The sequence below is a fragment of the Saccopteryx bilineata genome, chromosome 1, assembly GCF_036850765.1.
Source record: "Saccopteryx bilineata isolate mSacBil1 chromosome 1, mSacBil1_pri_phased_curated, whole genome shotgun sequence".
In the NCBI taxonomy this organism is placed as follows: Eukaryota; Metazoa; Chordata; class Mammalia; order Chiroptera; family Emballonuridae; genus Saccopteryx; species Saccopteryx bilineata.
The window spans coordinates 379,989,826-380,010,267 of NC_089490.1; the positions used below are offsets into that span (position 1 = coordinate 379,989,826).

At 45.8% G+C, this 20,442-nt stretch overlaps 1 protein-coding gene across 1 annotated transcript in view; it reads right to left on the reverse strand.

Moving 5' to 3' along the window:
* Positions 1-5,982: 5,982 nt before the first annotated feature.
* The window catches only part of PAMR1 (peptidase domain containing associated with muscle regeneration 1), a 71,497-nt gene continuing 57,037 nt past the window's right edge, over positions 5,983-20,442 (reverse strand). Inside the window, exons 8-12 of the mRNA XM_066251275.1 lie at positions 15,704-15,916; positions 13,619-13,685; positions 9,566-9,798; positions 8,251-8,543; positions 5,983-7,072 (exon numbers count right to left, since the gene is read on the reverse strand). Coding sequence (XP_066107372.1) covers positions 6,536-7,072; positions 8,251-8,543; positions 9,566-9,798; positions 13,619-13,685; positions 15,704-15,916 — 1,343 coding nt within the window. The 3' untranslated portion in view covers positions 5,983-6,535. The remainder of the gene's footprint in view (positions 7,073-8,250; positions 8,544-9,565; positions 9,799-13,618; positions 13,686-15,703; positions 15,917-20,442) is intronic.

A 20,442-nucleotide genomic window follows, 5' to 3' on the forward strand; every position in this document is an offset into this window, starting at 1 on the left:
CTGGACCACTCGTCTCAACCATATTTGGACCAGTGAGTTTCAAATTGAGTTCATTATTCCCTCTTTCCATTTTTAATGACCTTGGGTAAGTCACTTAACCTTCTGAGCATCGATGAGTACAGTAATGACTCCGTCCACTGGGCTCAGATGAAAATTGAATGAACAGTTAGGACACAGTTCCTGGCACATAGTAATAGCTGTTATCATCTTTATCACATCCACCTTTTGATGCTGCTGCTACTCTCATCATTCAAAAATGATCATAACGCTCGTGCTGTGTACCGAACAACACAGTACAGCTACAGAACAGCCCGTGGCTGTGGCTGTGTTTGTCGATTGTGGTCACCAAATCACAGTCAAGGGAATCATCCACTCTCGGGTGTTTGGAGCAGGAAGATCACAGATGGGATCCAGCCAGTTCAGCAGAACCGATACTTAATATTTTGTTGAGTTTGGCGAACCAGTTGTTATAATGGCACTTGTAATCAGCATTCTCTCTAAGATGGGCACCTGGGCAGCCACCCAATGTGGAAATCACAAATTTACATTCCTTACTCTTTTCTAACGTTCATCTGCGCAACAGTGCATTCATTCTAAGCACCTGTAGTAATGTTCATTCTGTCCATAGGTGAAAAAAATTGTAAGTGAGGATGCCAATCAAGAAACAATATGAAAATATCTTAAATAACAGTTTTATTGTTTTTGTCAGGTATTACTTAATATTTTTCATTAATATTTTAAAACTAATCTAGTTTTGTGTACTTCATTTATTGTTCTTATTTAAGTATTAAGTGTGTGAAATAATGAATTACCTTTCAGTATATTGTTTTTTTTGATACTTCAAACTGTCATTAGGGCAGAGAACCAGTTGTTAAATTATTTGAATCCCACCACTGAGGAAGATACACATTGAGTTCATTCATTCTTTTCTTGTTAACACACATGAGCAACAGAGAAGCAAGGGAAGTCTATTTTTACCTCCCTTGCTACATTGACGAGAAAAAGAGATGTCACTTCATCGAAATCTCAATTCAGACCGAGAAGTTGGTCTAAATATAACCCATTCTTCAGGCAGAAACCATCTTATTAAGCAGAGAACTTGGGAAGACTAGAACATTTGTTAGCTACACTCACTGCCTGATGAATTCTAATGGAAAGAGTGTGAATTTGTTCCATTTACTTAGTGCAGATAAAAGAGGAAAGGACACAATGGAAAAAAATGAACTGTGAGTCCTGGGTATATCATTCCTATATGTCAGCATCTTTCTATTATGAGATGACTTGAGGCAAAATGTCAGGGTTGGCGCAAATTCTTTATGCCCACCACAAAACCATACAATTTTAGAATTAGAGTGACTGTCTCTTTTTTAGTAGTTTGATCCTGTAGAAAGTGGAAATACTTTTTGAGAGCAATTGCTGGTATTTTAATCCCCACTTTCTTCTAACCAGGACAAAGAATGTCAGTCATGTATCTTTCCCTTGTTCAGCTGGGGCATTGTTCAGCAGTGACATCTTTACAATGGCCAGGAGGATAGAGAGGAAATAGATATTTTTTTATTTTCAGAGGGGATTTCTTTGTTTGACACCAGCTCCCTGTGGTTAAATACTAAATGATTTGGCTAAAGGACCAAATCCAGGACCAAGCTAGGCTGTCAAGACGTCAGAGAAAATACAGGGTTGTGATTCTTGTTCTATAATATTTTCTCTATTCACTTCTTTATCTAATTCTTTGGTAACTTTTGAGAGATGCTTTATATCAAATCCCAAAAATATTTTTGTTATAAAGTTATTTTATTTATTAAGAGGAAGAGAGAGATCTACCAGGGAAGTTAGATCTAAATTGAGATTCTAGATTCAGAGATTTTTGTTAATCAAAGGCTGAATTATGCCTTTGCATAATGACAGTGAATTAGAAGGATCTCAATTCACTTGGAGGTTTCATTGATCAGTTCCTGGATACTATTTTATATGTAACACCCTGTTCCCTTTTCCAAATAAGGATTAATAATATTCTTCCTTTCCCTTGTGTTTGGGATTACCTTTTTCTAGAAACCATAAGTTCAGGAATATAACACTGTTTTTTTATGTTGTTGTTTGTTTGGTTTTTGTTGGTTGTTTCTTTTGCCTCTGAAAATTTAATTTCTGCTATTATTCTTCACCTGAAGAAACTATCCCTTATTTTTATCTACTGACTTTTTCTCCTTGTTGTTGACAAAGCTCTCCATCAAACCTAGTCCACAAGCCACTCAGCGAATTGGAATACAAACATGAAGGGAGTCCTAACAAACTCAGCCATTGAAACGGTCTTCTTAAAATGCTGAGCCTCCACAGCACATCCGGGCAGAGCCTTGCCAGGGAAAGCAGGTCCTGTTGCCAAGAAAAGCAAAGGGAGCCCACAAGTTGCTACCAAACCACGCCGAAATGTTCTCATCTTTTCAACAGCTCTGAAACGCTAAACTTCCCCAAACCCTAGGGATCCAAAGTATTTCACTCAAAATTTTCACAGGATACCAAAGGAGAAAAAAAAGACAGGCGTGAAGATACAAGTGTCTCACTTCTTTGCCTCTTACCTTGGCTGTCAGTTTTCTTCTTCTAAGTCACCTTCACTTAAGATCATTCTCGGTTGGGAATACAGGCCGTTGTGTGAGCGCAGTGAGACTCAGGGTCTTCGGTTTTGTCTAGGTGAGAAACAACGAAGGCCCAAAGTCCAAGCCAAAGGCTATCCCTGCAGAGTGGGTGACCTCACCACTGATTCCTCATGCAAATGTCGGAATTCCTGGGGTTTGAGGTATACAGTGGGGTCCTGGCCGAGCCTTCTCACCTTGTTCTCCCAGCGTCTCCAGTGGCCGGGCCCCGGCGAGTCCACCTCCAGCCTCACACCACACCACTCTCTCACTCGTACTTTCCCTACAGTCTTCCTGGTTTCTAGAAGATTCTCAAACATGCCATGAGCCCTCCTTCTTAACATGCTCTTCTCTCTGTCTGGAATGACTACTCTCCACCTAGGAGTCATCTCCTCAACTCGGCCATCCCTTTCCCAGGGATGCGAACCTCTTACCTCACCCCTTCCAGATTAAATCGGTTACCTCGCCCCTTCCAGATTAAATCGGTTACCTCGCCCCTTCCAGATTAAATCGGTTACCTCGCCCCTTCCAGATTAAATCGGTTACCTCGCCCCTTCCAGATTAAATCGGTTATCCCTGTTGTACAGACTCATGGCACACTCTAAGTTCCTTCCCAGTGCTTACCTCGATTTCTAATTATTCATGTATTCCTGGGATTATACGACTGAAGGCATGCACCCAGGCTATTCTGTCCAACCTTTTATATTTCAGCCCTAGGCACACAGGACTCTGTACATTTTGTTGATGAGTAAATGACAGAGAAGCAGAAAATCAATAAAATCGCAATTTTTGATTGAATTCAAAATGGAAGAGTTTTGGCACTAATACTCTGAGATAGAAGGTAAATGTAGAATGTGCGTTAAGTTTTGAGTAGGTGATGCATTTGACAGCATGAGAATTTTTAAATTTGGATGAACTGGAAAGATTCATAGTCAAATCCCATACTGACAACTCTGGAGGACAATGCGTATTATGCCAGAAAAAAAAAAAAAAAGAAGAAGAGGTAAGATGACTGTAGCTCTCATATTTGTCCAGCTGAGCTTGGTTCCTTTATGTGAGTCCAGCCGGCATACAACCCCCAGTATACGTGCATACACACACGCATGCACACACACAGATGGGAAATGTATTTAAAAATCATGCTGGCACTTTTTCTCAGGAATTCATCAAAGATAACTTCCGCTTACACAATTTCATTGCTTCCTGCTCTCAGCTTTCTTGGTTCTTCTAAACCATGGACCCGTTTCTGTCTGCCCATATTGTCAACCCACTCCATGGAATGCCAGACTTACTCCCACATGCTTGGAATACAACTGCATTCTAAAACTTCCCTTCCTTTCTCCACGCCTCATCAGGTTTCACATAACTGGCTTCTCAATCTCCAATCTCATCCCGAAGAACGATAACAAAACAACCACCGCATAATAGAGACCAATATTTATAGAGTGCTGTGGGGCAGACACTGTTCTACATACTTAATTCATGTATGCATTATCTCCCTGAATCCTCAGATCATCTCACTCCCATTTACAGATGAGGCAACTGCGGGGGAAAGATTGTCATGCCCAAGGTCACAGCATGTAACAGAACTGGTATCTGAGCTCAGGTGTTGGCTCTTCTAACCACTGCCTCTGTCTAGCACATCCAACCTGATAGACCTTTCTAAAATTACACTTCTGTCCTTTCCCTCTCCTGGAGACTTCTAAATAACCTTGATTTTTGCAATAAGAAGCCAAATTATTAATCCTAACTTTTGAGATCCACCACCAATTTATCTCACCCTTGACTATCTTTGCTTTGAGTGGCCAACTTGACCTGTCATTATAATAAAGGGTTCATCTTGGGAAATAATGGGCCCTTCTCCAAACCATCTCCCTCTGTGCTTAATCTAATGTACTTTCCAAGGTCTCTCTGTACTTAGCAATATCCTACTTCCTTCCCATCCACCACTCCAAAGACTCAATTGAAGTTTTAACCACCCTGTGAATGACAAGTTGACTGAAAACGCTGGCCTACTTGGATTGTCCCTTCTTCCTGATTCCTGTGGGAGTTTATGTAAGAGAATACAGTGTGAGCTGACTACTCAGTTATTCTTGAAAGACTACTTAATGTGTAAACCTGGGCCATGGGGATGAGTAAACGGAGTACAATGTGACTTACAGAAAGCCCCAAGAAAGCCTGATGGAAAGAGAAAGTACCAGGAATTCCCTTCTGGCTCAGGGAATTATAGAGACACAGAGATGGAGAGGCAGATGGGGAGCTATGTGTCCTGACCTCCGGTCTTGGGGCTAACGTTTTTTAGGTCAAAGTTCTCTAATAGGTTGAGGAACAATAAAGTTACTATTTGGGGCTGTGGGAGGCGAATGTTCCCCTGGGTTCCCTGTACTGACCCAGGGCTCTAAGCCCTCGGGAGGTACAGAAAAAACCAAGAAGTTCCCATAGATTCTTGAGGGGGGAAGCGGAGGTCACTGAGTCTGGGTAGCTGCCAGGGAAGGTCACTGTGGCGATGAGGCTGAGTAACCCAAACGAGGGTCAAAGAGATGTCACCCCCATATCTTGCGAGTGCCATTGCCAGCCAGAGCTGAGGAGAAGCAGGGAGGAATGCTGGGCCCCAGGGAAGCAGAGAAAACACAGCACAAGTTAACAGTAGTTACAGACCCCAGCACCCAATGTCAATGTCAGCAAAACACAGGAATGGGAAAGGCTCCTCACACACAGCCAAGAACCAGCAGGAACCCAGGAGCCCTATGTCGCCCAGTGCTTAAGGCACAGAAGCCTCCATGGCACGATCTTGGAGAGGAAGAAACCAGTGAGGAAATCAGAGGAAAAAGGATAGAGTCTCCTCTGAAAGAACACCACTGAGAAAGTCCCTTCGGAGACTGGACTGGGTTGAGTTCCACTTTTTTTCTCCCCACTGTCCAGTGGGAGCCAGGGGTGGGGCTTGAAAGGAGAATCACATCAGTTGTAGAAAACAGGGAAGCTGCAGTATCTTCGCATATCTCCACCTAGTGCAAGTCACTGGGTGATTCCAGTTCAGGGGCTATGAGAGTTATGGAGCTTCAAAAGCAGGGCTTTGTGACCGACCTAGCCCACGAGAACCAGAGCAAACACGAGAAATCATCCAGTCCCTGGTATTTCCTCTGTTTGTGCCTCACCTGATGGCTCCCCCTCCCCCAGCCCACAACCCAGCGCACTCCCAGGGCTGGCGTGGAGAAGCTGGCACCCGCTTTTCCATAGGCATTTTGGGGAATTCTACCTTTAGGATCGATTTTAAAGGGCTGTCACCCAGCCACTGGCCCCGACATACGTCGCTCAGAGAGCGACATGCAGGAATCAGAGTCACAGCATGTTTGTTCTGTAGGTCAGAAGCCAACCCTTCTTTTATTAAAATGTGTGCAGGGGATGGGGAAGGAACAGGACCACACTGGCCTAGGCAGCGTGCACAAAAGCCAACATCAACATCACGCCACGCTCCACTGTCTTGGGTTGTCCCCTAGGCAGCTCTTTGTAACTTGGTCCGGCTGTAGCCTCGGAAGGGACCTCATGAAGCCCAGGCCACCTGGTCAACCCTCTCTTGACCAGAGCTGATCATGACATTAAAGGGCAGGTGAAGGAGACCACTGGGTCAGTTGAATGGCAATGTTTTCTTTGCTATTCATACGGTCTTTTTTTTTTCTTTCTTTCTTTTTTTTTCTTTTTAAGAAACTCAGTCCTTGCGAACAGGAGTCTTCCAAATGTTCCGAGCAGTCAGGGAGAAAGTGAGCTCTCTCACACTCCGCTAGTTACGTCCTTGAAATCGGAAGCCCTGGCTCAGCCAAGTCCAAGGGCGGAGTCACACCTCAGACCCACCCTGCCTCATGCAATAGACGCTGGGACGGGCACACAGACAAGTTTCTCAGCGGGCCTGAGGCTCATTTCATGTTTCTCTCGACCCAGTCCTTGAAAGGCAGCACGTTGGTGAAGGCCGTGTAGAGGCTGTGGCTGCACGTCTTGTCATAGCTCCAGCTGACCAGCCCCACCAGATGCCAGCGCAGCTCAGGGGACGCCCGTCCCGGGAAGGACACCGCGGCGATGCCGCCCGTCTCTGCCGTGCAGATGTCAGACGGGGCGGCGGGGTCCCGGCCGGCACAGAACATGTTGTCCGTGACGCTCACTGGGATGCCGTGGTCTTCGTGCTGCTCCTCGCAGGCCAGCGAGTCCGCCACCCTGACCACGCCCGAGCGCAGCGCGTCGTTCTTGAAGCCGGGGCTCCTCGCGTCTGCCAGGACGTTCCAGCCGGCCACGGTGATGTGGAACTCCTGGAAGGCGGTGCTGAGGTCCCGCACGGCGGCCAGGCAGATGGGCTGCACGCGGGTGCTGATGCGAGCCTTGTCCAGGAGCTTCAGGACGGCGATGTCCGCATCCAGCAGGATGGGGTCGTAGTTGGGGTGCAGAATGACTGCAGAAATCTATACATGCGAGGAACAGACAGCAATGGTGAGCAGCCGACTCGTGGTGGACCGAGTGGGCAAGCCCTGGGGCTGAATTATCAAGAGATGTCTCAGAGGCAGCTGCAATTATTTGGAGCTACTTTGCTCAAGGGAATCATAGAAAGCAATCGCTCTATTTCCAGGGTTGCAAACTGACATCCTGGCAGAGGATGTTAAATAAGTAGAGTGGACAGGGGAGGCCGCGGAGCACTGGAGCCTACACTGCGTTTAAAGTGGACAGTTCCCACTTCACTCCTGCTGACCACTGTCACGCAGTAATGGGGCCAACATTCTCACTTTGTCAGAGAATAGACTGTAGATCTTTCTCTGCAACGTGACTTTTAAATGTTGGCAAATAACTGATTTAAAAACTATATGTTAGCACGATCTACAGGCAAACCCCTGCAGGCTACCAGTTTGTAACCATCAATCCATTGGAAACATTTCATTTCTCTTCAACCCAGTAAGATAAAAAGTTCCACAGCACTTTTCCACAAAGTTTCCCCTGATTGTTCCAATCCTGGCTGACTACTCTCTTAGATGGGGGCCTCTCTAGGAGCTTATGTCTGGGGTACCTTGTTAACAGTTATATGTATGTTCTATCATTTCACCTCCATTTGGATGCATTTCCTCAGGATTTCTCTTAAATTGAACTAACCATTCTGACTCTCCCACTACTACCTATGGTTTGCTGCCCTGTGGTCTTATTCAGTTCTGAATCTGTTCCAGTGAATGGCATACTGCGGGAGCTCAGTGGATGGATGAATGAATGGACATATTGATGGGAAGAGAGATGGATTAGTGAATAAAGTAATGGGTGAACAAACGGACAGATAGGTGAGTGGGTGGATGGATGAATGAATGAACAAATGAATAAGTAGATAGGTAGATAGAAGAGAAGGAGGAAAAGAGAGAAGAATATTATAAACTGATTAAGAATATCTTAGATATTAACTTTTGATGACCACAATGATAGATATTATCAGATGCCCCTTTCTAGTCATTGTCAGTATGAAATATGGAGTACCTGCTAAAAGCCAGGCTCTGTGCTGGGTGCTAAAGTGCTATGGTGACAGAACTGACCCAGTCACTGCTCTCCTGACACTAGGAGTTTGCTGAGCCAGAGACCCAGTGGCTGCGTTGCAACCCTCTCTCACCCGCAAGCTCTGGATGGTCTTCTCATCCCGGTCGTCATCCCGGTAGAATTTCCCCAGGACGACTTTGAGGTCTGCTGTCTTGACCATGGTGACCTTCCCCAGGTCAGTTACGCAGTGGGCAGCCACCACCACGGTCCGCTCATTCACCAGGGCACCACTGCAGACCAGGAACCACTCGTCCTTGTGCAGGCTGCCGCTATGCACCCCGCTGGCCCGCCGGTAGATGGCCGCCTGCCACGGCCAGCGCAGCCCCTGGGTCTTCGGGGTGGTGGCGTTCTCGGCTTTCCCACAGACTGTGGAGGAAGCACAGGCTCAGTGAGATTCTGGGGTGGTGGCGTTCTCGGCTTTCCCACAGACTGTGGAGGAAGCACAGGCTCAGTGAGATCAACTCAGACCCTCCCCTCCAAAGAGGAATGTGTTGCCCCACCAAGAGAGCACAAACCCATGTCATGACCATTTAGGATCTAAATTGTTTTTCCTTTTCACTTTATTAAATATTAACCAATGCATCTAACCTGTTTTTCTTTCCCTTTATTAAATATTAATCAATCACCTTGCCATGGTTGAATATAAAATCTAAGGTTAAGATTGAAGACTTCTAATCCCAGGTATCTGTCAGACAAGTTGCCTAATCTCTTACAGCCTCAGTCTTCTTGCTTACAAAATAGATACAGTAATAGCATCTCATGGGTTGAGATAATGTATAAAAAGTTAGATTTCAAATATCTATCATTATAAGGATACCACCATGAACTAAGACACATTGTTTTCCTTCGACACAGAGGATGACGATAGCTTAGTATGTGATAGACCCTCTTCCAAATACTTCCAAGTATTATCTTGGTAATCATCATTATAACCTTTTGAGTAATTAATATCTATTATCTAATTAATAACAATAACCTAATTAATACCATTGGATAATGAGGATGAAAACTGGAGTTTGGACAGGGTAACCAAGAAGACATAACTAGAGGCTACCTGGTACCTTTAGCCCCGTCTCCGTTTGGTGTTTAATAACTGTTTTCTCCCTTTTCTCCAAGTATATATAATAGAATTATTCACAAGAAAGTATGCCTTCCTTCTTGCCTTAAATGATCTAAGATTTAATGAGTTAATTTCTCCTGGATAATAAGTTTAAGCCAAAGGAAGAAAGCTCTAACTGTTGAATTTCAGACATCACCAAACTAGGGAAAGTATTGAAGTACCATTCCTTTGGGCAAGGAACTTTTCCCCCCAAAAAGAGTTAACAGCTTCTCATAGACAGCTGTGTTAAATGTAAGCTGCTCCAGCCCAAGGAAGAGGCTTGACTCACTAGGGATGCAGGATGGGGCACGCCCACTCCACTTCCCCGTCCTCAGACATGTCCTCCGGCTGCTGCCCAGACGGCGGTAGAAAGGGGAGATGCACTCATACTGGAGCTGGGTGTGCAGATGTTGGTACCCAGTGGGTAGGTCTCCAAAGGGAAGGGCTGGCTTCTTGGTCGGGGCACCCTGCAGTTTCTGCTTGCTGAAGGCTGATGAGTACAGCTGGTGTAAAGGCGTCTCCCTGCATTGGGGCACATGGGCCCAGAGAGAGAGCAAAGCAAGACAGTCATTGTGGGCTTCTCAGTTCCATGCCAATGCCCATGTAGATATGTGGCCACAGAAGAAAAAGGCAATGAATATCTCATTCTCTGTTTCTCCTCCCTTCCCCTCCACCCTCATCTCCCTCTCTTCCTCTCTCTCTTTCTCACTTTCTTTCTCTCTCTGTCCCTATCGTGCGCACGCGTGCGCACACACACATACACACTTCCCCTCTACCATTGAGTAAATTATCTTGCACACTTCAACCTTCATTTCATTCTCCATTTCCATTTTTGGTATGTCTCTAGCTGCCTAGGATTTTAACCAAAAAAGATAATACCTGACATAATAGCTGCTATCAAAGGAGGTTAGGTGCCAGGGTACCACATGTCACAGGTAGATGAAAAAACAAGTCTAAAACTTGGCTTTAAGGGTCTTTCTGGAAGACCCGCTGCTGGAGCGGGGGCATGTCTGTCTCCGGCAGCCAGGCTTACCTGGGAACCCCCAAAGGCAGTGCAGTATAGACCTGCAGCAGATAGGCTGAAGGGTGAGCTTGTTTGCAAGTCCAGACGCTCCCCAAACTCAGACCTGGTTCTGCACATGAATGGACGATTTGTTCAATGGAATCAGTGTGGGTGGGATATCTGCTCTGAGCAAAGCCCCATGCACTAACACACATGCACAGAAAAAGTTATCATGAAACTAAACAGGAAAGGAAGTTAATTTGAATGAGAGAAACCCGGGCGTAATTTTTTTTTCTCTAACCATTATCATAATGGGGCAATATCAGAAATTGACTTGAACTAAACTGTGTTGATACAGTGGCTTGATTTAGCAATTAGCCGATGTAATTAGTACACCTCAGAGAATAGAACTTTCTCTCAAGGCACATTGATTGGGAAAAAATATGGAGTGTTGTGTGTAAATGTCAAAAGGTTTTTTAAATGAGCCCTGAAGTTGAAGCCCACTGGAGACCACTTGGGGGTTCTTGGGGGAGAATTACGCACATCATACAGCTTGTGTTCATTTTATGTCGGTGGATAACGACTGCTCACTGAACAGTTAGAATTCCTTTAGGAGTCAGTGTTCTCCTCCCTGTTTAATGAATGACGGAAGCCCAGAAAGGTAAGTGGGCGCGCCCGAGGGCACACAGGAAGCTACACCGGTACCCAAGGCAGCACTCAGCAGTCCCGACTCCCACCTTGGGGTCTCCCCGCCCCCATCTGATATCATCTTAAGCAATCCGTTTCATATGTCTCTCTATGGGGCTTTGCTCAGAGCAGATATCCCACCCACACTGATTCCATTGAACAAATCGTCCATTCATGTGCAGAACCAGGTCTGAGTTCGGGGAGTGTCTGGACTTGCAAACAAGCGCATCCTTCAGCCTATCTGCTGCAGGTCTATACTGCACTGCCTTTGGGGGTTCCCAGGTAAGCCTGGCTGCCGGAGACAGACATGCCCCCGCTCCAGCAGCGGGTCTTCCAGAAAGACCCTTAAAGCCAAGTTTTAGACTTGTTTTTTCATCTACCTGTGACATGTGGTACCCTGGCACCTAACCTCCCATTGCAATTATTTTAAAAATAAGAAACCAGAGGTCTTTTTTTCTTTTAACAGTTTCGGGCCTCCTCCTCTAAGATGTCTCCTTAGGAAGAACAAGTGTATCAGGCTTATCCCACTTAGTGAGAGTCCAGCCCAGGTGAATCACAAGGTCAGAAAAAAGGGGCTGAATTGGGATTCTACCACCCCAACCCCCCAAGGGAAGGCCTTTCTGGGAACGCGGCAGAAATGGAATGAGCTCGCTGGAGGGAGGGTGAGTCACTGATGAATATCCTGATGTCGGAACATTGCAGGTCACTGGGTTGGAGTCAATTCTAGTCACTAGGATTCATTGTTACTGTTTCCAGAAACAATAGCTATGGCTGACAGGTGTTCAGAAGGTGTTCTGCTAAGGCCTTCACAGAGTGGGGAAGGGAGTCCTGAAGACTTCAGACCTTGAAAACACCGGATCTGCCTCCTGGCTTGGCCATTGCTTCTAGCTGTGTGACCTTGGGCAAGTTATTTAATTTCTCTGAACCTCAATTTACCCATCTGTAAGAAACATGGTAATAAAATCTATAATAAAGTGATAATTATAATAAGACCTACCTCAGAGGTTGCAGGGAGGATTAAATGAGCTAATACAGATAAAGCACTAAGAAGAGCACTGGGCACACAGCAGACATTTGATCCAAGTTAGTGTTGCATTTAATCCTCACAACCAGCCCCAAACACAGATGTTATTATGATTACCTTTACTTTTCAGGGGGAGGGGGCAATGAAAGGCTCAGCAAGTTTAGGAATTTGCCCAAGAATACCCAGGACTAAAGAGAGACGGACCAGGTCCTGAACCCTTGTTTGTCTATCCAATTCAGTCAGCTAGTAAATATTGATCGGGTACCTACTATGTGGCAGGCGCCATTCCAGGCACTGAAACTTTAGTATGAACAAACAGATCATGTTCCTACACATGTGACTTTTACTTTTTTTGGTGGGGTGGAGGGGGATGCAAATGGAACAAATAAACCAAAAAAACAAACAAACCCCAAAACCAGTGTGTAAGCCAACAGGCAGAGGTAGATGCTAAGATGGAAAGTGAACTGCAGTCAAGGCCAGAGCACCAGGTAAAGAAGTCAGCTCGGAGGTCAGCGTGGAGGAGGTGGGGCTGTTATTTCTTAAAGAGCAGTCAGAGAAGATCTGTCTGCCAGGTCAAAACTGAGCAGAGAACTGAAGGCAGCGAGGTGTTAAGCCTCACTGAATTTCAGTGGAAGCAGGTTCCAGACAGAAGTGCAAAGGTTCTGAAGCAGAACTGTGCATGGTGAAAGTCCTGGGTTTGATTCCCTGTCAGGGCACACACCAGAAGCACCCATCTGCTCCTCCACCCCTCCCGCCATCTCTCTTACCCTCCTGCAGCCATGTTGACCCTGGGTGCTGAGTATAGCTCCATGGCCTCACCTCAGGTGCTAAAAGAGCTCGGTTGCTGAGCAACGGAGCATCGGCCCAGACGAGAAGAGCATCCCCTGGTAGGAGACTTGCCAGGTGGATCCCCATCACGGACATGTGGGGGTCTGTCTCTGCCTCCCCACCTCTCACTTAATTGAAGAAAGGAAAGAACTGTGCATGGAGGATCCAGGGAAACAAGGTGGCCCGTGTGGCTGGACTGGACAGAGAGAGGAGAGAAGGCCGGGAGATGAGAGGACAAGATCATTTCCTACAAAATGAGGGGAGGCGTAGAAGTAGGGCTGTTCCCTCCCCACCAGGTGGTCCCCCTCTGTCCTTCCAGGAATAAGGCTGGGCAGGTGAACCTGAGGGCTCACAGCCCTCCTCGGGCTGGGCACTTATCCCTGGTTCCTGGGCTCCACCAGCCTGCCTCCCCTGGTTGGTTACTACCAAGATCATCTTCCTGAACCACAGCCGGATGCATCTCCCCAGAAGCTGCCATAATAAATACACAGAAATTTCAAGAACAGTAAAGGATTGAAATCCAGTTCATCAAAGATCATCGAGTCCTGCTTCCCACCTGCTACTTACTCTGTCACGGTCCCGTGAAGTCTGAACATCTTCCAACAGTTGCTGCCTCCTGGCTACGGGCAGCTGGCTAACAGGCTGCCATCGAGCAAGCCCTATTCTCTCATGGGCAGTCAGCACACAGTGTCCCTAAGAAACCCCAGGCTGCCTGGCTGCACGCGAGTGGGAAAGGCGGGGCGAAGGGAACATGCACTCGCCTTCACCTTGAAGGCCGAGTTCAGGGGTTTCAGCCTCACCTTGACTGAACCTGCATTGGAAGAACTCGCCGTCGTACCAGGTCTGAGATCTTTGGTTCTCGGCAGGCTAGGAAGAAAGAGGCAACGCTGGGTAATCCTTTTCCAACGTAACTGTTCACATCACTCAGTACAGATTCGTACCTGACCATCTTCTCTGAAGAGCAGGTGCGCATTGCCCAGGCTCTCAGAGCGGGCACGTGTCAGCTGTGCTTGGACAGCTCCCTCAGCAGAAGGGCATGCTGCCTTCGCATGACACCCCTCTGAAGAACCCAGGTGTACACCCAGGTATGTACCTTCTGAAGAGCAGGTGCGCATTGCCCAGGCTCTCAGAGCGGGCACATGTCAGCTATGCTTGGACAGCTCCCTTAGCAGAAGGGCATGCTGCCTTTGCGTGACACCCCCTCTGAAGAACCCAGGTGTACACCCAGGCATATACCTTCTAAAGAGCAGGTGCGCATTGCCCAGGCTCTCAGAGCGGACACGTGTCAGCTATGCTTGGGCAGCTCCCTCAGCAGAAGGGCATGCTGCCTTCGCATGACACCCCTCTGAAGAACCCAGGTGTACACCCAGGTATGTACCTTCTGAAGAGCTGCCCCACCTGCGTGGTCCGGAACAATGGGGGCTAATAGACTAGGATTATCTGTTCACACAAATAGTATTAGCAAACTTGCTCAAAATGGAAAAAAATAAATAAAAGTGTGGGTTCTGAGAGCTAGCCCAACCACGGGAATGACATGGTTCTCACTTAAAAGCAGACAGCGGTGTCAACCAGTGAGTCTTGTTTCTCCACGTTCACTCTCTGCAACTAAGGCTCCTAAACAGTCATTTGAGGGCAGCTCAAATCCCAGTTTAATTTTGAAGTTTTTTTTTATTCTTCCCAAGTAAGAAGGAAATCCTACCCATCTCCCTTTCTCCACCAAGCAGCCAGGATTCATCTAATTAGCAACCTAGGGAACTGGGGTCGCATTAACTTGTTAGAGAAGAGTTGACAGAAACCTCCAAGGACACATGCAACACCGTTTCCATACTTAATGAAACCACGGCTCAGAGGCCGCGCCGGTGGGGATGAAAGTCGCTTCTGGCTGAAGTCTAAAGCGATTTATTCCTTTCACAAACCGCTCTCTTTCATTCCTTTTCCCATGATTAGGGTTGTTGACAAATACCCAGAAGGGAAAGTGGAGGATTGAGGCAATTATCTGGATAATCTAGGCCAAGGACATGCTTTTCTTCTCTGGAAACAGCCGGAGAATTGTGACCTGTCCCCCTAAGAGAGGGGCCATTGACCTGGAGCGAACAGTGAGGAATGACACATCCCTACTGACAAGGGGTAAGAGCCAAACTTCTCTATACAACATTCCGTTTTGTTCTGGTCCCAGATTGCCTCGCTTTGAGTTGACATGATCTGTCACTTCTGCCTACATCTCATTTCTTCCCCCTTTGTTTTCCGGCTGGAATATCGTCGTCCCAACTGCTCTTGACCTCTACAGATCCTCCCCAGCCTCCCAGTCTGGCTCCAACCTTACCGGCTTCATGCAATTGTCCCTGTTCTAGGCAACAGATCAGTCCTTTCTCTGAACGTATCTACTCACCTGTTCCTAGACTCTGCCTTGAATGTTCAAGGGTTTCCTGTCCTTTAAAGATGTTTTTAAACATGTCACCATCTCAAACCTCCCTGCACCTAAGCTGGCAGGAATGATGTACCCATTTTGTTTTTATTTCCTGCCCTAACTTAGTATGACAGAGGGAATAGACACACGTAGCTATAGAAATGCTCACTGATTGCTCCAATTCTGTCCCTGGGTTTGTCTATTACCACTCAGCCCTGTCACCTTTCCTGAACTGCTCTCATAACCACACCGCTTTTCTTGATCACATCAAGATGTTGTGATTAAGAAGAGTAGGTCCTTTGACAGTCCAAAAGCAAAGCAAGTGTTTTTAGGGATGGTTTAGTAAATACGTGGTTCCAGTGAGAACTTACGGGAGAAAGGCGTTTCCCAGGGGCTCCAAAAACATGGAGGGGAACCACTAAAAAGTCCAGTAACTCCACCTCTGTTTCCACGGCCTTCAGGAAGATTTACCAGTTACCTTTGATGCAGATGGGCCGCTTCCCTGACCACTCTCCATTCTGCTGGCACGTTCTGTTCTCATTGCCACTGAGAACATAGGAGCTGTTGCAAAAGAAGGAGACCACGGTGCCAACTTTTGCATGGCGCCCATTGATGAGTCCAGGGCCTCCTGTTACTTTCTTGTACCCGTTGACTGGGTCCCCAGGGTCTGAGCAGTTTTTCTCTTCAACAACTAAAGAGAGAACGGAAGAAAAAGAGAGCTATTCGAAGTCTGAAGCGTTCCAGTTTAGAATTTAATCTTTTCATGTTTCATCGAATGAAACAGGCAGTGACACAGAGCCTGCTAACCAATGGCATTTGGCGGAATTACCATGAGAGAACGCGCAATAGAAAATGCCCGTGTTAGTCACAGCTTCCCCTTTTTAAAATGATTTATTCTTAAATTAAAAAGTATTTCGGGGCCCTGGCCAGTTGGCTCAGTGGTAGAGCGTCGCCCTGGCGTGCAGAAGTCCCGGGTTCGATTCCCGGCCAGGGCACACAGGAGAAGCGCCCATCTGCTTCTCCACCCCTCCCCCCCTTCTTCCTCTCTGTCTCTCTCTTCCCCTCCCGCAGCTGAGGCTCCATTGGACCAAAGATGGCCCGAGCGCTGAAGATGGCTCTATGGCCTCTGCCTCAGGTGCTAGAATGGCTCTGGTTGCAACAGAGTGACATCCCAGATGGGCAGAGCATCACCCCCTGGTGGGCAGAGCGTCGCCCCCTGCTGGGCGTACCGGGTGGATCCCAGTCAGGCGCATGCGGGAGTCTGTCTGTCTCCCCGTTTCCAGCTTCAGAAAAATACAAAAAAAAAACAAAAAACAAACTTGAGTCCAAAAAGTATTTCATGCTTGAAGCAGAGAAAGTTGACACTACAACTGGCTCTCATGTGATCATGTTCATTTTTTTCCCAGAGTGTGGGAGCCAGGCAGGCCTGGGCAAAACAAAAATTTCACCTGGATTTTACGATCCGTGTACAAGGGTTATTATTTTTCAGTGTTCTTGTCTTATCTCCTTTGTTCCCTAAAGCTTAGGCAATTAGACTAGACTATTTCTTATTTGTGTTGTACCCAGAAAATAGAACCAATTAGAAACAAGAGTGCATATAGGAAGTGAAGTTAGATTTTTATATTTCATTTTCAGGAACATAAGTGTGTTGACAGTTATAGCTAAAAATACTAGAGCACAATACAAATTTAGAGGCACAACAAATTTCCCTTGATGTCCAGCTATAACTTTTCAGCTAGGCACTTACCGATATTCATTACAAAGGCATTTCTACTCTCTATTTCATGTTGGACAGCTACTTAAAGTGAAAATAGCATCACCATCTATTCTGAGCACCGAACAGGATATTAGATATAGCCTGGAAATATTCTATCAGATAGATAACATATTTTTCTCAAATGGATTGTGACAAAATACTGAATATTACTTGCCTAAGGACACAGAGCAAGTCCCATGAAGAATCCAACCTTTAATTACTGAGTTGGGTACCAATCACTCTCTTAACCTTCCTAGGCTCTTTTTAATCATTTCTTCCAAGACACAGGTTCATCCCTATAAAACAGCCTCTATGCAATGCAATTATGCATTTAACATGTTTGTCTTCCTGTAACTGTCCCCACGACCTTTCAAGTCACTTGCCTTTGGGCAAGAAAGGAATTTCCGTTCAGATAACACTTAAAAATATTTGAGAACTGCCTGACCAGACAGTGGTGCAGAGGATAGAGCGTCTGCCTGGTATGCTGAGGACCCAGGTTTGAAACCCCAAGGTTGCCAGCTTGAGCGTGGGCTCACTGGCTTTACCGTGGATCATAGACATGACCCCATGTCTATGGGGCTGGCTTGAGCACAAAGGTCACTGACTTGAAGCCCAAGGTTGCTGGTTTGAGCCCAAGGTTTCTGGCTTGAGCGAGAGGTCACTGGCTCAGCTGAAACCCCCTGGTCAAGGCATATATCAGAAAGCAATCAATGAACAACTAAGATGCCACAACTGTGAGTTGATACTTCTCATCTCTCTCCCTTCCTATCTGTCTGTCCCTCTCTCTGTCTCTCTGTCTCTCTCTCACACACACAAAAAAAATATTGAGAACAAAAAATTAATCATTTTTCTATATAAAATTTGGCAAGGTTGCTAATATTAGCTATATTACAAGTTGTTTATTCTAAGATTGCCAATAGACCAAGTGATAGATAATCTCAATAATACTCTGTGCTTCTAGGTTACATAATATGAGCAATTTCCCTGGTGGGTGAAGATCCTAGAATGGAGAACTATTATTTGGTTTTAAATTATTGTTCATGGCATGTCATCAGGACAGAGCTGAGTGATGCTCCCACATTAGTGTCCACTGGAAGGCAAGACTCCGGCTGAAATTTGAGAGAAATATAGACAATCCAAACAGACTTGTGAAGGATCCAGATAGCATAGTTGTTCAACACCACTTAAAAATAATTACAATGGTTATGTTCAGGGAAATAGGAAAACAATATTAGGAACTTCAGTAAAAAAACTGAAAATCTTGAAAAATAACCAACAATGGTATCTAGAACTGAAAAGTTACAATGACAGAAATTAAAAACTCAGTGGAGAAGTTGATTGGAAAACTGGATAGAACTTAAGAGTATCAATAAACTGGTCCTGGCCAGTTGGCTCAGTGGTAGAGTGTCCACTCAGTGTATGGACATTCTGGGTTCGATCCCCAGTCAGGGCACACAGGAGAAGTGACCATCTGCTTCTCTTCCCCTCCCTCTCCCACTTCTTTCTGTCTTTCTTCCCCTCTCACAGCCAGTGGCTCGGGTGGTCCAAGCATCAACCCCAGGTGTTGATTCAAGAATTGGTCCTAGATGGGGTTTCCCAGGTAGATCCTGGTCAGGGTACACGCAGAAGTTTGTCTCACTATCTCCCCTCCTCTTACTTAAAAAGAAAAAAAATAAAAATGTGACCATAAAAGTTTGCTGTTCGTAAGTTTCGTTGTTTCTGTTATTATTTTTCTAAGTATCAGGCAAGAAGGTTTCCTCCCTACTAAGTCAGTATTAAGGGTTCCGTACCTTTTTTGTTTGTTTTCATGCTCTCTCCACCCCTTGCAAATCTCTTCACCAGCTTGCATTATCAGAGAGTAATCCAGATATGCATGAACTCAAGTCTAAATGAGTTTCGTCACTAGACTCTGGTAGAAAAAGAATGGCCTCCAGGGTCAGCTAGATACAGGTTGAAATGATCATTTGGTTCCCCAGTGTCCAGAACAGGCCCACAGTCAGTGTTCAGGAAATACCTGTTGCTGGATAGAAGGTCTAAAGAGTGAAATGTGTTCATTCTTCCACTTTATGGACTAGGGTCTGGGAAAAACGACTCAATCTCTCTAAGCCTGCTGTCCTTCGTCTGTAAAACAGGATAATATCATAAAACTGTCTGGGTTGGTTTGTGGAGTAATTTAAATAACATGTAGTTTCTTCTTCCCTTGTCTGCCTTTATTTACAAAGCTCTCAACTGCCTTTCCCCAAATTCATACACCTTAAAGAAAAACCCTCAAAGAAATCTAAAGTCCCCTTATTGGCCCTATTTGAGTAATAGGCAATATTCCACTCTATTTTCTGACCTCTTGGTAATGGCTACCCGTGATGGGTTTCCAGACCTGGGTCCAGTGTGTTGGTTAGGGCTTCTGGGTGCCAACCATGGTTTCGGTACACTCATCTCTTTTAATCTTGCACAAGGATGCTTTACAATTATGTTCCTCTATCAAACATCCAACAGGCATTATTCTCTCTTCTCTCTCCTGTATTTCCAAAGCTGTACATTCTCCTGTAATGCTTTGAAAAGAATTCTAAGACTTCCTCCATCCATCCATCATTTTTCTCCCCTGGTTCAAACATCCACTTGTTGGGTACATAGACCATCAGCATCTCATCAGAGCATCTCCCAGGGTTAGATTTCAAAACAAACTCTCCACCCCTCCCTCATAAGTTCTCTTTGTAGAAACTTTTGTATCTCCCTATTGAACAGATTCATAATTCTTTTCTATTTGATGTTTCAAGGCTTTGTGTTTCATTTCTCCTCAGTAGGATGGATGTTTTCACACAAAGTCAAATGGGAATTTAAAACATCTGCATCTCTGGTCTGATGGAGCATCAGCCTCCTGCTTTGCTAAGTAAAGTAGTCCATGATTAATACATAGCCCATCGCCCCCATTACTTTTGTGATTCACCTTAGGGACCCAAACACATTACGTTTAGTGAGCCCTATGCTACTTTGCGAACATGAACTGGACTTGGGAGTGAATTTTTCTAGGATATTATTTCACATACACATTTAAAGAAAGACCTCCACCCGTGTCTTCAGTTTTTCTCAAGGCAACAGGACGCGGTGGTTCACCGCGATACCACTTTAAGGGTTATGCGATGGCCTTGTTCACTCCTTTTGTAGTGAGCGCTGTGGGGGCCCCATGCAGGTCCCTTTGCATCCTTTGACGAGCTCACTTCTACATGTGAGCTTCATTGCTGAGAGCTGGCACCTGCCACCTTCAGAGGCCTGCCCTCAGGCATGGGCACCATCTTGCTCATATGAAGAGCTGAAAAATGCCTCAATTTTCATCCCCCCCCCCATGCACACTTCAGGGTTGCCTGTAGCCAATGACTGATGGATGTGAAAGTTCAGAAGTTCAACTCCTGTTCCTCCAGGTGTCATTTAACCCTCCAGCCCCCCAGGGGACAGAGCTGAAGCTG